This window comes from Pistacia vera, unplaced genomic scaffold, assembly GCF_008641045.1.
Source record: "Pistacia vera cultivar Batoury unplaced genomic scaffold, PisVer_v2 Contig524, whole genome shotgun sequence".
NCBI classification, from domain to species: domain Eukaryota; kingdom Viridiplantae; phylum Streptophyta; class Magnoliopsida; order Sapindales; family Anacardiaceae; genus Pistacia; species Pistacia vera.
The window spans coordinates 96,187-114,738 of NW_022196362.1; the positions used below are offsets into that span (position 1 = coordinate 96,187).

Sequence of the window (18,552 nt, forward strand, 5' to 3'; positions counted from 1 at the left end):
CAAAAATACAGAATTCTTAATTTTTGTTAAATGGGATGAGAATTGAGAATGGTAGAGTTGATGGAGCACTATAAGAGACGTGATTCCGTTTCAGAGTGTGACAAAAATGAGGATACAATCAGTCAAAAGGATAATTAATTGACTTTTAGGGACATAAATTTATGGGTTTGGTATATAATTTAATCAACTTCTGAGACAGTGGCCCTGTGGGTGTTAAGCATAGAAAGTCAAAAAAGATGAGCTAAAAAAATAGATCATGCACCGACAAATGAAGGTTTTTGGCGTGGAAGGTTGAGAATCAAAGATTAAACCATTATGGACCAGGACCAGAAGATCTAGACTTCGGCTGAGCTGGATATCTTTGTCGTTCATCTCCTTTTATTGCTTAATCAATATAAGAACCAAAAGCTGTCACTTCCTTTTTTTGAATTATATATTTTCATGCTTTTCGTGGCTGTGCTGTGAATGTGATTTAAGTTCCCAATATCACGCTTAGGCACAACCTTTTCCCGGTTCACAGCCGATGAGTTAAGAAATTGAAATATATAGCGAAAATTCAATCAATGCTTGACATCCCAAGGACAAACGCAATCAGTGCTTCACATTCTTATGATTCTCTCTGTTAGATTCGACATTTGACTTTGACAAATTAGATTGATAAGTTACGGGTGGGATTTCGCTACACTTACCATTTGTATCAACAGAGAATCTATTATCTATTCTTATTATATGTACTGTTAAATCTGATGCGCAAGTTATTTCGGTTAATAGACGCCACATTAGATCAAGGTTTGACGACTACAGCAATGGGAATTGATTTGAAATTAGTTAAAGCTTCAGAAAAAATTTTACAGAACTGAAGGTGATGATGCAAGCATCCATTTCAAGGAAGAAAGAAAACACCCGAAAGTTGGAACAACCACCGTCAGTAAAGTGGCCGTTTACAAGGCATGTGCATATGTTATATTATATAGTTGATTAACATCACCAGTAAAAACTGGTAGGGAGATGGCAACCGGGGCTTGCCATCCAAGGATAATCAGTAAAAATTGCGTCAGCAGCTTAAATGTACATGTATACATATAGCGTAGCACACTTGGACCCATCATTTCTGTTGCAGGATGAGTGCAGTTACCACTGATTTACCAAATAAAGTAATACTTTCCTCTGAATCTCTGCAGCATATGAAATTGGCATTAAGCTTTTTGAATATGTGACACCAGCCAGAGTTTACAACTAGCTTCATTATCAAAAGAATTCAAAACTCAAGAACCTTCAAATGAATGGTATAACAGGATTATAGCATTTGTTTCTATACACAACAACTCCAGAGTTGATGAAAGAGCAGAACTTCAGTGACTAAAATTAAAAAAGAAAACAGAACAGAATAAGAGAACGAAATCAGTCATTGTATGAAATCTTTGCAACAATGACTTCACTCATTTATGCAGTATAACTATAAGCACCCAAAAATGGCTTTCCCTTTGATTATTGTTCTATAGAACATATACAAACAAGAAGCTTGTCCTGTTCCCCCAACCCAAATCTGGTTTGGTTTTCAGTTAAGGAGAAACTTAATTGTGCAGCTGTTGATAAATCATAAAAAATTAGTGTGGATGTTTTGACAATATTACTGACCAGCTCTTTTAATGTATGCCATTATTCCTAAACCAGCAACTAGAGCAGCCCCAGCTGCGACAGCACTGAATGCAGAAGCCCATGCATCTGAATGAGCATAATCCAGACTTCCAGACCCCCTACCACCATTTGCTCCTGAATAATCTAAATGCAGTTTCAAACCCTGCAAAAACCATCACTCATGTCAGACATTATTGAGCTTAATACAGAAATGCTTGTTCTGCTCTCTGAAAAACTCTACCCATCATGGTTGGAGTTACAAAACACTAATTTATCTTTAAAAAAATCTTTCCAAAGTCTCAAAACTAATGTCTAATGACACAAATCTGAATGCTCCAGACAAAATCATTCTTTACTTCAACTGAATAATACAACTTTCCACTTAAAAAAAACCAGGAACCATTTAGTACACACCTTCAAACCGGCTAATCTTGCATGGTCTACTGCTGCAGCAAGATCACTGTCTGATGACATAACAACTTTGTCATGGTCTTCATCTTCATACTACAATATATGGGCCAACTATAAGCATGATATCAATGGTAAATATAAATCAAGAATTTACGATAATGACCAAGAACTAAGACATTCTGTACCAGAATCTGAGGCAGGTTGTTGCGGTCAATGTCATCCCCCACCCTCTGAAGTATTGCAGTTATCAGATCTGTCAAACTTCGAGAATCTGTATCCAGTAGCAACAACCCAAAACTCAAGTTAAAAGATTTGGGAAAAAATTTAAGACCCAAGAAATGTAAATGTACCTATCTTTTTCTACACCAGTTACTACCAGTTTAACTTCACAATTTTAAAATGAAATGAAATTGACAAAAAGTGACAGAAAATTCAGAACTTAGGGCAAAGGCAAAAATGACCACCCGATTTTCCAAGTAAGTCACTACAATGCACACAATAGACTTGGGTTTGCATCAACAAATCAAATGAAACATGCAAAACATGCAAAACAGAAGATGATATATAGTTATTTAATGGTGTCTTATATAAGATGCAGAGCATGTAGCATACCACAAGTAAATCTATGCATTCGGCCCTTCTTATCTTGGACTTTGAAAGCAAAACCACATGGCATCCCAGGTGAAGGATAGGGAAGAGATCTTCCAGTTTCTCCTTCAGAAGCAAATTTCGTGGAACCTTCACTGTAATTCCACAAATAGTAAGTAAATATTAGTTGCAGAAATCAGAACCAAATCAAGTTTGAAATATCAAGTATAAAACCTTCGATCATCGTCATCATCATCATGTGGACTTAAGGCCATAGCAGAGTCCCAAAACTTCTGCATCATTGTGTTTGTTGCTTCATTATTTGCTCCAGCAGTACTTCCCGCCTAATTAATGGAAAAGTTGTGCAACTATATTAATTGAAATGGTGAGAATTAACGTAAGGAAGCAGAGACCAAATTGCTGGTAGCAGTATTCAATCAAAGCAATTCTCCACAGATTTGAAACAAAATGTTGACAGATGGCACCAAGAAATTAAGCATTCAATCACAGTATAGCCAAAAAATAGCCACATATGCTACACCTAGTTAATTATAACTCAGCTGTATAAATCCAAGGACTCCCGCCCCAAATCATATGTAAACAAGAACCAACTACAGATCAGTGTAACGCTGCTTGTAAAAAGTTTATGTAACTTTCAAAAAGTTGATATTGAAAGAATGAATGTGTGAACATGTTAGGACACCCATACTACAAAACAAAATAAAAAGCAGTATAATTTGCATAAAATAAACAGTATAGAACATTATATAATCAAAAAAGGGTAAAGACTTTGACTTACAGTGGCCACAGCAGCATGAGTAATATGGATTACATCAACGACAGCAACCACCACTCCTTCTGTATGCATCCATCTATACCATCAAGAACTGATGTACGATATACTACTATTTACTGTTTAAATAGTAAATTACCTCTATCCACTACAGGAAGGTGCAAAAATTTCCCATCATGCATGACATGCAGAGCATCTACTATTGGTGTGTCAATTGTTGCACATTCTGGATTAGGAGTCATGACCTGTGCATCAAATAAACACCATGATGATCATAATCAGGAAACCTTTTATTATTCTCTCATAGAAGCACAATAAGGACATGTTCCTAAACATTAAAGAATGGAACTGCTTGTATCATGTAACATGGTTGAATGAAAAAGCATCAAGATGTTTTCCCAGTAAATATTGACATATCATGTTTGCCATCAGAAATAGATAAATACCGTCTCCACAAGAGTTGACTCAGGTGAAAGATTTTGCGCAATTACTCGCATCAAGATATCCTTCGAACTAAACAATTGAAATAGAAAAATATTAAAATTTCTATTAAAACTAACAATAAGAAGAATAAAGTTCACTAAAGTATTTAAAAGTAAAGCAGATTAGCAAATGGGGTCCTTTGTTTTTGCTCAGTGGTGAAGTGGAGTTTTAATGAAAATGAGACTCACGTTAAAATACCCCGTGGTTTGTTTTCGACTGTTACAACAGCAGAGCTCATTCGAAGTTCCAGCATCTTTTTTGTTGCCATCAAAACCGTGTCAGTTGGTGAAATTGTAACAATCCTGGACAAGATCACTATGTATTAGAGAAATGCTACTTAAAGGATATTACCCTTGTTGATAAAGAATACAGATATAAGATACCCCATAGATATTTCAAAAGAAGATATTACCTACTTTGTTTTCTCAGCAATGATTGTAGATAGAGATGGCTTGAACATCCGTTCTCGAAGTGTCTCAATAAATGTATTGGGACCTGCTTAGCAACCCAAAAAGAGAAAAAAAGTAACATGATAAACAAATTTCTTGATGAAAACTACTACATAAATATGATTATACAAAAGCAGAAATAAAATGATAGAACTGCATGAAGATCTTAAGAAATATATAGCCTTCTCTACCAACCAGAAACGGATGCTCCCCAATGCTTTTCAACACCTTCAACAGCTGCAGCAATAGCCTTTCCCTTTTCAGCTGCCCTTTCCATGCGAGCAATAGCATCATATAAACACTTTGCTATATCTAGTAATGCAATGACTTCTCCATTTTCAACAACAGGCAGATGTCTGAATTTTCCTGTATGGACACATATCAGAACCGAAATCATCAGAAAAAGTGCGATAGTAATATCAAAGAAACGAGTCGATGTACTCCTCAGATTGTAAACAACCTTGCACCATCTTTTGGAGGGCTTCCACAGCAAGGGTGTCAGATAGAACAAAAGTTGGGTTCCTAGTCATAACCTTGGATACCGGTGTCTCTTCAAGATTAAGCTGACGAGCAATAACTCTTGTCGCTATGTCCTTCATCAACAAAAAGGAATGAATAAAATCAAGCATATAACAGCTGTTGAACTCTATGCAAAAGCAGAAAACATTAAGGTTTTTTTTTTTTCTTTTCCATTATGTTCATACCTTGTCTGTAAGAATTCCACAAAGTAATGCATTGGAGTCAGTTAGCAACAAAGCATCAACTCTACGAGCAGCCATTCGACGACAAGCTTCTTGAACAGTTGTACTTTCAGGTACTGTAAGGGCCTTTGACATCCGCAACCGTTTTACAGTGCGTTCTCCAGTTAAGCCCCTGTTCCAAACACAGGTAGAAGGAGAGGAAGATACAGTGAATATAGTTGCAATGCATAAAAATTTTAATCTAGGTTGAAAATCAATCACTTATGTTGTCTAGTAAAGTCATGGAGATGATATATTATAACTGTTATTTTCTGTATCTACGACTATGAGCTTCTATCAATTGTTAGGATCTTAATTGATTATCTCAACCATCATATTTGTTTTGTAGGTTTCAGCATCCAAGAAAGTAATTTAAAAAAAAAAAAAGGGCCAGGATCCTTAAATTAATTATTATATGTTTGATGAATAAAATTGGAAACATTAACACTAAAACATCTACGGAGCAAAGGATTCTAACTGATAGGACAAGAAGTTCAACGGTACAACGTAACAATGCCTGTATACCATGTCCCCTAACAAACTAATAGGTAATAGCTAACAAGTGCCATAGGCCCATAGCACAAGTCTTTTACATGTCGTTGTAACACAAGTTGACCCTCAATTCAATTTCTGCCTAGAATTCTGAGGCCTTCAGTAGAGCACCATAATAATCAGTACATAAAAACTCTCCAAAAATTTAAAGAAAGAAGAAAAAGAAAAAAGGGAAAAAAAACACGACACAAATGATAAGCGAACGTACAGAGTACGAGAAGCTGAAAACGATCTTCGTATAGTGTCAGGGCCGCCATTCTCGGCTTTCTTCCTCCCACCGACAGAAGAATTCGATAAAGACATGCTTTTCCTCGAAGAACCTCCTTGGCTTGCCATTTCCTCCTCCAAAACACTGAAACAAAAACACAGAGAAAAAGAAATTCAAAATAGAATAACATAAATAATAACTAAAATATAAAGCAAATAACAGAAAATATATAAGTAACCTCCGTTTAATTGTTGAGAAAACTCGAAACCCAACAGTTCAATTAAAAACTACAATTTGATAGATTCCACGGTCCAATCATGAACGAAGAATAAAAAGTCAAACGATAAGAGAAAACGAAATTCAAGATAAAATTTGTGCGATAACGATGATAAGCAATCCGATGGTTAACAATTTTCCGGGAAAATGAAAGAATAGGTGCCGGAAATTTAGTTTTTCCCGGGAAAATGCACCGACCGGAGGGAGGGAGAGAAAGGGGAGAGATTGGAAACCCTACGAAATGAGAGGACGTTAAATTTGTTTCTGGATGGAGAGGGGACCAGTAAGATTCGACCACGTCAACGATTTGAAGTTAAGTTCCTCCAATTTCACGGGATTTTGTGAGGTTTTCAAATTTCCTCAAGGTTAAATGCTCTTAAATATTAATTTGAAATTACACTATTATCCTCACGAAAGATATGAACCACGTGCTAGATGAACAATGATTTTATTCTAAACTTTTAGAATTAATAAGTATTTATATTGATTAAGATATATATTTGAAAAACTAACTATTTTGTCTTCTCATTTTATGATTTTATTATATTTTTACTGAATTATAATTAATATGTATTTTATTACCAACAAAAATTGGATTTTATATAGATGAGGTGTAAATTTTTTAAATGAACTCTGTTAGTTAATGTCCTAGTTTTTAGTCATCATATTAGATTTGGATTTGGTTAAGATATAAGTAGTACACGTGTGAGGTCAGCACGACTGCATGCCCCACATGACATGCTCTGTCCACTTCCTCCAAAGAATGGATAGTTGGAGACCGTCCAACGAAGACCAAGTGGCATTCTAATGTTCATCTCAATTCCATTACGCCCAAAAATAACTTAAATTTATGTCAAATCTGTCTGATGAAGCATAATTAGAAGCTGATATTAATAACGCTATATATAAGAAAAGTTAAATAATTATTATTATTAGTATTAAATAAGAATCTTATATACCTCAACATTTCCTTTTAGAAGGCTATATAGAAAAAGAAAAGAACCTTATTCCTTGCTGTTTACCCATGTAAAGTGAAGTTGGGCAGTGGGCAGTTGGTTGATTTATTGGAAAATAAATAAATCTTGAGCTAGAAAAAATCTCAATTCCTAAGTCACGCCTAAATTGACTATTTCTTTCGTAATCACGTGAGTTTTCTTATATAAAATTACAATAAAGATTTACTCACAACTTAATCTTACAAATTTTTCTCACAACTCGATATGACAGTTTGTAATTGGGTAGTCAAGACCTGCAGTTAGGTAAGCGAAACACATTAACAACAAACTGATTATGAGTTGTCACGTCGGTATTATGAGAAAAAATTTATGAGATTGGGTTGTAAATATAGTATCACTCATATAATTTTAAGCAAAATTTCGTGGCTAGAAATAATACCATAAATAAACAATTACATGAGGATGGTCTCTTTTATTTCAGTTGAACTAGTAAGCTAAGGAGTAGGTAGCCCTTCCAACTTTAAATAGACGCACAATTGAGTTTTTTTTCTTTTCGCCAAACGATTTGCGCATACCCAAAGTTTTTTGTAATGACAAAGTAGTACCTAAAAGGTTTGGAAATGATAAACATGTACCTTTTGTTATGTGCCGTTAGTTTGATTTCTGTTTGTTAACAGTAAAAAGACTAAAATGCCCTTGAAAGTTTAATATTTTAGTTTTTAATAAATTTAAAAATTTCTAAAAAAACCCTATAGGTTTGCTAATTTAACTAAACACCCCCATATATAAAAAGTTTGTTAAATGAAAAAAACACCCCCACCACCTGCAATGCCAGATTCCGGCCACCACCGTTGGAATTTGGCCGAAAATTGCGTTACGACACAGACCCGTCGGATCTGTGTTGTAACGCGTCGATCTGGCCGTCGACGTCGCAGATGGAGTTTTGCGGCCACGACGGCCAGATCTGGCCTTTTCCGGCCAGATCAGCCACAAATCTAGCCAAAAAGGTCAGATCTGGCCTCGATGAGGCCGCAAAACTCTCTGGCCGAAAAAGGCCAGATCTAGCCGTCGAGGTCTCAAAACTCTCTGGCCGGAAAAGGCCAGATCAACACGTTACGACAGAGATCCGATGGGTCTGTGTCGTAACGCAATTTCCCGGCCAGTTTTCGATGGTGGTGGTCGAAATCTGGCACTGCGGGTGGTGGGGGTGTTTTTGTCATTTAACAAATTTTTTATATATGGGGGTGTTTAGTTAAATTGGCAAACTTATGGGGTTTCTTAGAAATTTTTAAATTTATAAAAAACTAAAATATCAAACTTTTAAGGGTATTTTAGTCTTTTCACTATTAACAAACAGAAATCACAAACATCACATGACGGAAGGTACCTATTTGTCGTTTCCAAGCCTTTTAAGTACCAATTTGTCATTATGACAAACCTTGGGTATGCGCAAGTTGTTCGGCCCTTTTCTTTTTAATTTGTCTTCTCAATCTTCAATTCTACATGCTGGTAAACACCTAACTATAAATCTAACAAATGACATGGACTGAAATATTTTAGTTAATTTAATTAATAACATAACAATAACAAATAAACCAAATACAGTCCAAGTTACTTGAACTGAAATGGATGCTCTTTAGAAGAAAGAATAAGGGACTTTGCGTGAGAATTTTGGTCTAGCATGCCAGTATCTGTGTCTCCACAAGGAATGATTGTGTATAGTTTATGTGAAAAGTAGAGATGCTCAAACTAGATTTTAGCATTTAGATGCCATCCTTGCTGCGTTAAACCTCCCAAAATATGGCCTTATATGTCATCCTTCGATGCTTTTCTTTGTCAAATACTTATACTGAGATTTTATAAAATCTATCAAAACATTCATTTATAATTGTCAGACTAAACCGTGTTTGAAAATCTTTTTAATCAATCTCAAATTCGTCTTCCGATAAACTCATCTTAAATCTTATTCAAGTTTCCGAAGGTGAATTGAATACTATTACTTTATAGTAGTATTAGACCTGCTGAACTGTTGGGTCCCTTACGCCACTTAACACGCTGCCAACTTGTATATAAATATAAGAACTCTCCTTACAAAACAATTTGATTGTGTCTTTATGTTATTTTTAGTATAAACTAATGTTCTATTAATATCCCATGGCCATTGTTGAGTAGAGTGCTCAGAGACAGTTTCAACAATGGTCGATTGGGCACCCATTATACTTGGAATGCTGCTGTTTATTCTCCTCTCTCCTGGCCTCCTCTTCCAGTTACCCGGCAACCAACGCCACATAGAATTCGGCAGTTTCAAAACCAATGGCAAGGCCGTCCTCGTTCATACTATCCTCTTCTTTGGCATCTACACCATTCTTCTTTTGGCGATTGGCATTCACATTTACATGGGCTAATTAATTCTTAATTGGTTTGATTTTCGACATAATGGTTGGATTGTTTTTTTTGTGGGGGTAAGCAATTTTTTATTCCTGTATGTTTCATACTGTAATTGATTTTGGGTTGATTGGCCATTATATGTTTGCGTTGTAAACCGTAAAATAGATCGATTTAATTTTCAGCTTTTATGTGTTATCTGATCTATGCATACAAGCAATTTCTTCGTCACATGTCTCCAGTGCACTGTTAAGGTACCAGTTTGATAAAATTATTGTTGATAACCATTATATAAATAGTTAGCAAATTGGTGTTTTTTTTTTTAAATAACATTATCTACTAATATAAATCAGTCATTCATGTGGCATTTACGTTATTAATTCCAGGCCATTATATTAATTTGATAGGGCTAATGACATTCATCTACCAATTGTTTGCCTATTTGATACCCAAAAGGTTTGGAAATGACAAACAGCCACTTTCCGTCACATTCGGTTAAAATTTCTGTCTGTTAAATGACAACACTACTCGAAAAGATTGAAACACCCTTAGGGGGCATTTGGTTCGCGGTAATGTCAGATTATTAGGGTAATGTCATCTTATATTACTTGATTACCATGTTTGGTTGTCAAGTAATATAAGATTCCGGTAATCTTCAAATACCAAGAGTAGCTACTATTGGTAATATTAGAGGTAATTTGATTACCTCTATTTTCTTAGGTATTCTGAGATTACCAGGGTTATTTTTTTATTACAATTTTATCCCTTATTAATAAAAATTTTAGACAATAATGCCCTCATTTTAAAATAAATTTACATTAATATCTTATTTCAATTTTACCCTTGTTTAACTAAAATTTTGGACAATAATGTCCTTATATTTAAAACAATTTACAGACCACCACTGCCACCCAGCCTCCACGCTGACAGCAGCCAACCACCATGGACTGTTGCCGAAAACTCGCCGGAGTCCCTAAAAAAGAACGAGTTTTGGTGGGAGGCTTCGATATGGTTGTTTCCGGCCATATTGATGGCCAAAAACGGCCATATCAAAGCCTCTTGGCCATGGTGAGTTGCTGATGGTGACTTTCGGAGACTTTCGACGGTGGTCTGTGGTGGGGGCAGGCGGCGGCAGGAGATGGAGGTAATTTCGTAATAAATTAAAGTTTTATATAAACAGAGGTGTTTTAACTAAATCTGAAATATTGGGGGTTAAAAGAAATTATTCAAAAATTAATAATAAAAATAATATTATATTAATATTTATAAAGGGGACAATTTAATAATTTAAATAACATACCCATCAATTTATTCCCTATAACCAAACATATTAATATAACATACCCATCAACTAACCAAATACATTTTCTTAAAGATTCTTAATATCTTCTAAGGTAATCTATTTTCCTAGTAATCTAACATTCCTAAACCCCCCCCCCCCCCCCTTAAAAGTTTGAGATAGTTTTTTATCTTCACTTCTTCGTCTCTTTTCGTCTTGTTTTCTTCACAGTCTAGTCCAATCCCCACCTTCCTCCACCGTTGCAAACTTCTCAAAGCCACACTAACAAACACATCTTCATAACCTTGAACAAATTTTTCAGAACCGAATATCGCCAACATTTAGCAGCCAATAATTCCCTCTTTCTCCGTCCCTAATCCACAGCCATCGCTCCATTCTCCCCTTCCCTAACACTACTTATAACGCCTCAAACATCACCAATCCTCTTCCGTCTCAAGTCCCACCACCGCCTCCCACTCTACCACTACCTCCATTCCACTTTATTCGCTGGCCACTCATATAAATTCACTCTCTCCTCCCTCAATCAGCCACCATTGTTTTCTCCTCTGTTAATCTCGGGCACAAAGATCTTCCCACCCCTTCTTTTTTCTTTTTTATTTTTTCTGAAAAAAAAACCCCAAAAGAATTGACTGTGACTATTTTGATTGTTTGCTGAGGATTATGGAGCTATGGATTGTTTTGCGCAGTGAATTGGGTGCGGATGATGTCTTTTTGGGGTTGTTGGGCTGGTAGGTTGCCAGACATGCTCGATGGGTGAGGTGGGTGGGTCTGCTAGGTGAAAGAGGGAATTATTGGCTGCTAAAGGATGGTGATATTCGGTTCTGAAAAATTTGTTCAAGGTTATGAAGATGTGTTTGTTAGTGGTTTTGAGAAGTTTGCAAAGGTGGAGGAAGGTGGGGATTGGACTGGACTGTGATGTGGCTGTGCGGTTGATTTTACAAGAAGGAGATCTTGTGAAAGAGGATTTAGGAAATTCAATTTTAATTAAATAAAATTTATCCCTTTACTATTTGAAGTCTGGCCAAATCCAAGAGAGAAGAAAAGGGGAAAATAAAGAGATGGAAGAAAACAGAGACTATAAAGAGACGAAGAAGGTAAAGATAAAAATAATCTCAAACTTTTAAGGATATTTCAGTTTTTTCTAACAGTATTGTCATTTAACAGGTGGAATTTGATGAAAAATGGCTATTTATCATTTTCAAACCTTTTACGTATCAAATTATCTTTACAGCATATGTGCATGTCGTCCGCCCTAATTTGATAATGTTATAGAGAATAGCGTTATCAGTGGACCAAAATTTAACTTCGCTGGATGAATTTGATAAATTTTATCAATTTCTGAAATATTATAGAATAATTAATTAAAATGATAAATTAATCTTAAATGAATATAATTATTGTTAATTTCTTCATTTAAAATATCGCTAAAACCTCTGTAATCAAAGAGAGTGAAGAAAAGAGATCCATAGCTTAGAGTATCTCAAATGATGCTTTTTATTTTGAAGAGTATTTTTCATATAATAAAAAGCATCTTCATTAATTTTAAAATATAAAAAATATAATTTTTATTCAAATCTATTTGACTCTTTAAATTTAATAAAAATGTTATTTATTTTTAAGAAAAAGACTTAGTGAAAGAGAGAATTAATAAATAAAATATATAATAATTTATAGTTTATTATTTAAAATTAGAGAGTAAAATTTGACTCTCTAAATATAGAGAGTTAAACTCACTCTCTAATTTATATTTTAAAAATAAAAAATTTATTAAACTCTTATTTTTATGAATAAATTTTTTATTGGTTTAAATCATATAAAGAATATATTCTAGCTCGATGAGTTGTAATTTTCGGGAGTTACCAATCACAAACGAGACAGCAAACAAAACCACTTGCAGGCCCATATAAAACTTCGAAGCAGCGATCTGTTCCCAAGAACATCACAACCGTCGAAAACTGCTTAGAGGTGCTGACACGTTCACCCATGTAGTTATTATTTGTAGCATCGTTTTTAATGAAGTTGTCCATTTGTGTTTTTTCTCCATCTCTATCTGTTTTATATTTTATTTCACACTGCACTTACGTTTCCCAGATCTTTCTCTTCCTCATATTCTTCTAAATCAGTAAATCTTCAAACCCATTTTCTTCACTTAGGCAGGCAAAGCAACAATGGCAGATTGGGGGCCTGTTTTAATAGCGGTGGTGCTGTTTGTGCTGTTGTGTCCTGGGCTTTTGTTTCAGATTCCTGGGAGTAGCAAAAACAGAGTTATTGAGTTTGGCAACATGCATACCAGTGGTGCATCTATTCTTGTTCACACAATTATCTACTTTGGCTTAATTACTATATTCCTTATAGTCATTAATGTTCACGTTTATACTGACTAGCTACTGCTCTTTGTGTTGTACTTTGACAATTTATTGGTTTTAATTACTTTTCCTAGTTTATGCTTCTGTTGTTGTTTCTTTGATTTTTGATAATGAAGTTTTACGCTTTTCTTATTTTTGTTTAATATCGTGAAATACTTAGGGATGAATCATACATGTATGGAATGGATTGATATCATTTGCTTGCTTCTTGTTGTGTAATGGTCTCTGTCTGAGTTTAAAGCAATGAGCATGATGTTACTGTAACTGTAGTAACTTTTGTCAATTATCTCAGACCATCTCTAGCTACAAACACCAAATCGGTACCACTTTCACAACATTTTATTACTGCATCTTCAACCTTAGCACCAAATATTTAAAAAAAAAAAATTTATTTTAGGATATTCTTTATTTTTTTTATTAATTTTCAACGCTCAATTCATTTCACCGAATTGGTGTAAATAAATAGTATCACACAAAACTTGGTTTGATACTACTTATCCACGCCATTTTGGAATGATTACATTATAAATAACTTTAGGATCTCTCATTTTTTTTTCACATCACTCAATCTCTCATTCTCTTCATCTCTTTACTCTCTACTTTAAATCTCTAATCAAATACTCATTCAATTTATATTTTTATTTATAATTTATTCGTATTATTTATTTATATTATTCAATTTTTTTCTATTTTTTAATACCATCTCTTATTCATATTATTATTTAATTTTTTTTTTTTATTTTAATTATATGTTAAAATTAACTATTTATTTATTTATTATTTTTTAAAATTAATTAAACTTTTAGAAACTTACTAATCTACCTCTAAAAACTACTAAAACCCTCTACAGAATTTTATTTCGCCTCTAAAATATAAAAAAAGATAAGTGGAAAAAAAGAAATGGTGTAGACCCATAGGACCGGTCTAGGTCCTAAAATTGCTCATGGGCCTGAGAATGAGCAACCAGTCCCAAAAGGATCAGTCCCAAATGGGCCCAGGCCCGGGCCTGTTTGGGACCGGTCCTTGACTAGGTCTAGTATGTTATATAAATTATTAAATTGCTCTCTTTTTTAAATATTAATTATTATTTTTGGAATCATCTTTTTAACCCCCTACATTTGAAATTTTGCTAAAACACCCCAATCGTATAAAATTTTAATTTGTAGCAAAATCACCTCACTCACCCCAAGCCACTGTCGACAGTCAGCCACCACCACCGACTGCCACCGACAGTTGACGGAATGGCGCATGATTGGCCATATATGGCCGATCGTGCTCCGACAATGCCGAAAATGGCCATGAGTCACAAATCCATGGCCGGAAAATAGCCAAATCTATGGCCAAAGATGTGGCCATGAAATGTCACGGCCAAAGATTTGGCCTTTTCTCGGCCACATCTTTGGAAGTGAAACGGCCATAGAAACGTTAGTTCTGGCCGTTTCCTGCCATAGATCTGTGATCCATGGTCGGAAAATGCCTTATCGGCGTACAACTGGCCATATCACACCGGTTGTGCACCATTATGGTGACTGAAGTCGGCAGTGGTCTTGGGTGGCTGGGGGTATTTTGTTAATTTTTAAATTTTTTTGTGATTGGGGTATTTTAGCTAATTTCTCAAATATATGGGGGTTGGGTTATTGTTATTTGGTAGACATTTGAGGGCAATTGTATCTGAAATGATTTTTAATTAAGGGCAAAATGGGTAGAAAAACCAAATTACCTCGGTAATATTTTAATAACAGCGCCTAACAAGGTAATAAGATTACCCTCCACATTACCAACTAGGGCTATTGGGTTCCAAGTACCCTACATTTTTTTAAGAAACCGAAATCGACGATTCCTTGAAATTTAGAATCGGAATTAGAACCGACAGTTCCAGTTCCTGGATACCCAAAATTAGAACCTGTAACAACAATTCCGGTTTTAATTCCGGGTGCCTTGTAAAATTATATTACCCCCCAAAAGTTTTTAAAATGAATAAAAAACCCTTAAAAACTTATAAATACCCCACACCTGGCACTTGTTAACAAAAATTAAATTACAAATTACAAACGCCATTACTTTGTGAAGGTAGATTCTCAAAAGTCAAACCAACTTACTTTAAATGTTATGAAATATAAATATAAATATAAATGTATTCACATTACTTTTTCTACAAAAGTTTTTATTAACCCCCATACTCTTTAATTTTATTTTATCTTAGTCTCGGTTCTCAGTTCCTGTTGTGGTTCCTAACTATGGGAACCAGAACTGCACAGTGACAGTTCCAAAAATTTAGAACCGAAACGTACCCATTGACTACCGGTTCCAGGTAGGAACTGGAACCAAGCCCCAGGTACCCGCCAATTCTGGTTCCAATCGGTTCTTTTGAACACCCCTATTACCAATAGTAACCACTATTTGCAATAAAAGATTACCGTAATATTTTATTACTTGCAAACCAAACACAAGAATCTTACAAAATAAAAAAAGATTACCCCCGTTATTTTTTATACCCCCGATCCAAATAGCCCCTTACTAATAAAAATTTTGGACAATAATGCCCTTCTTTTAAAATCAATTTACATTATTCCACCATTACAATTTTACGCTTGTTTAATTAATTTTTTGGACAATAATGCCTTTATATTTCAAAAAAATTGCAGACCACCACTGCCACCTAGCCACCACCATCGGCAGTTGGCCAACCACTACTGGAAAATCATTGGAGTTGCTAAAAATAGCCTAGAGTTGATGGGAGGCTCCGATATAGTCGTTTCTAGCCATATTGATGGCTAAAAATGGCCATATCGGAGTAGATATGGTCAGAAATGGCCAGAACTATTCTGGTCATTATCGGCCATATTTGGGTGAGATATGGCCGTTATCTCGCCTAGATCTAGTCGATAACGGCCATGGATCTAGTTGTTAACGGCCATATCTACTCTAATATGGCTGTTTTCAGCCAGCAATATGCACAGAAACAGCCATATTGGAGCTTCCTAGTGACTCTCGGCCATTTTTAGCGACTTCGGCAACTTCCCGACAATGGCCGGCAATGGTTGGTAATGGCTTGGGGTGATGGGGGTGATTTTATTATAAATTAAAGTTTTGTATAAGCTGTGGTATTTTAGCTAGATCTGAAATGTTGGGGGTTAAACAAAAATTCAAAAATTAATAATAAAAATAATTTTATATTAATATTTAAAAGAGGGCAATTTAATAATTTAAATAACATACTGATCAATTTGTTCCTCCTAATCAAGCATATTAATATAATATACCCACCAATTTATTCTAACTAACCAAACACATTTTCCTTAAAATTTACAGTAATCTTCAAGGTAATTTAATTTTCTATTAATATAACATTTTTAGTAATCTAACATTCCCTCAACCAAACGGATCATTCACTAATTCAAACGAGTAAATAGTTAATGCCCAACATTAGTAAACGGGCCTGAGTTGAAATAAAAAGGATAATTTGCCGTGAAGTTGTGTGTTCTATTCTCATATGCCCAAGAATTTCTTGGGCCGACATATTCTAGCAATCTGTAAATGCTACATTTTGATGTGGAGGTTGGGCCATTAATTAGCTGTGCTAAAGCTTAAAGTCGCATAAACAGTGCGTTTCCCCTTTTAATTTAAGAGAAATAAAACGTTGTAGCCACTATAAATCTGTAATTCTGTTGCCTGTTGCTAGAACATAGCACACAATAAATTGCATTTATTTATGGTTAAGCATTGGCTTTTGACCCGAAATAGGTTATTAGATCAAGGATATTAACTCAAAACCAGCTTTTGCATTCACGTTTATAACAATAGCATGACACATACGATAAGAGGATACATATATAAATTTCAGGATTAACAGATTAATGATAATTTCGTTGCACTTATATAAATTTGAGAGTATTTTTTATTAAACCAATAAAGAGCTTTTGGGTGAAGAAAAAAAAAAACTTTGAGAGCTATTTTGACAATATATGTCAGATGTAATAACATTCAAACTATTATTATTATTATTATTTTTTCTATTGAAGTGTTCTGGCCAATGCTTGTGTACATATCAACTAATTTTCAAGGTTTATTGAACATTTTACAAGTCCATTGTTTCAAGGTAAGCCACAAATGTAATAGATAATTCCAAGGTGATTCGAACCTAAGAAGTTAATAAAGAGAGTAAATCTTTTTTATTGCTAGGCCAACCTATTAGAGTAATTCAAACTATTTTTTGAATTCTTAAAACACTTATTTTCTTATTTTTAATTTTTTTAATCAATTAAACGCATAAAATAAATATAACAAAATTTTCTTTTTTTGTAATAATGAAGATCTGTTAATATATTTCAATGTATTAAAACATCGCTATCTTTACATTTTTAGTGTTAAAAAACAAAATTGAGTTATCCCCAACTAAAACAAAATCCTGTCGGTCCTGATACTTGAGGCTTTCCAGGTTAACAATTTAACATGTATAATGTACGGAATAACCAGATTAATACAATATGCTTGGCATGTTTATGTCACGTAATTAAATGGTAAAACCAGGTCGTCCTGTTTTTTTCTATTGACTCCATCAATTTCGACGCCTACATTCAATGTTTAGTCGGCTACGCATCTCTTTCCAAATTAGACTTGGAAAGTGAAGAAATGGAGTCCCCACAAGTCATTATCCGTTCTCTCAATGTTCGATCATGTTACATAAAGTAATAAAAAAAACAGACATCCTTCCTTTGATTTAGGCTCCACCCAAACCTTTATCATGCTTTAACCCTTGACTTAACTTGGACCTTTATTGATGCAGTTAATCTGAAATTATATTACTCCTTCGTCGGGTCCATACTCATTATAATTATCTTATCAATGGACGTGACTAGAGTAATCCTAATTCCTAATTAATTTAACCAACTTCATTTAATTAATTAATTTGAATCTTGATGTACATGAAGACAGGTTTTAAAAGTTTGGATAAGACTTAAGTGCCTTCATTGCGATTCTTTAAATTGATTTAAAATTATTATGTTTAGAATTTAATTTAAATATGCACGAATAATGATCATATTTAAAGGAAAGGGACATAATTAAATTAATGGAAGATAAGATATAATTAAGGATGATATCCAGGGTTATGAATATGGGTGGGTGGGTGGGTGGGTGGGCAGGGGCCACCGGGGCTTCCTCAACGGTTTTTTATCTTTACAGTAGTGATGTCAAGCCAGGAATAACGTCGACATCTATACATCTATCTGTTAAAGCAAAATGTGAGATTCATATTTATTCAACAGACCATGATCATGACATTTCCAGAAACTTTTTGAATTTCCCCTCAATTGCTAATCAATCAGTCAGTCAATTTAATAAAACACCTGTCAACCTCCCATTGCGCTAAATAGAATTCTTTTGTTGAGACGATGTTACACGTGTC

At 34.5% G+C, this 18,552-nt stretch overlaps 2 protein-coding genes across 4 annotated transcripts; one reads left to right on the plus strand and one right to left on the minus strand.

Annotated features, from left to right (window-relative positions):
- Positions 1 to 878: 878 nt before the first annotated feature.
- Positions 879 to 6,482, minus strand: LOC116106878 (CBS domain-containing protein CBSCBSPB1). 3 transcript variants are annotated; one of them, XM_031393173.1, is made up of 16 exons: positions 6,377 to 6,482; positions 5,863 to 6,006; positions 5,067 to 5,235; positions 4,823 to 4,955; positions 4,558 to 4,728; positions 4,330 to 4,408; positions 4,102 to 4,215; positions 3,877 to 3,943; positions 3,570 to 3,675; positions 3,437 to 3,495; positions 2,872 to 2,981; positions 2,662 to 2,792; positions 2,235 to 2,320; positions 2,053 to 2,142; positions 1,639 to 1,801; positions 879 to 1,175 (listed from the first exon to the last, which is right to left on the minus strand). In XM_031393173.1, exons 2-16 carry the CDS (start codon positions 5,988 to 5,990, stop codon positions 1,132 to 1,134), a joined length of 1,650 nt encoding a protein of 549 aa, XP_031249033.1. In that variant the 5' UTR covers positions 5,991 to 6,006; positions 6,377 to 6,482; the 3' UTR covers positions 879 to 1,131. The 3 variants fall into 3 exon arrangements, with proteins under 3 accessions (XP_031249033.1, XP_031249032.1, XP_031249034.1); XM_031393172.1 differs by lacking the exon at positions 6,377 to 6,482 and adding an exon at positions 6,101 to 6,370 and having other exon boundaries at positions 881 to 1,175; XM_031393174.1 differs by lacking the exons at positions 879 to 1,175; positions 6,377 to 6,482 and adding an exon at positions 6,101 to 6,370 and having other exon boundaries at positions 1,275 to 1,801.
- Positions 6,483 to 12,884: 6,402 nt separating this feature from the next.
- Positions 12,885 to 13,163, plus strand: LOC116106830. Its single transcript, XM_031393142.1, has one exon. The coding sequence runs from the start codon at positions 12,948 to 12,950 to the stop codon at positions 13,161 to 13,163; it is 216 nt and encodes a 71-aa protein (XP_031249002.1). The 5' UTR covers positions 12,885 to 12,947.
- Positions 13,164 to 18,552: the final 5,389 nt, after the last annotated feature.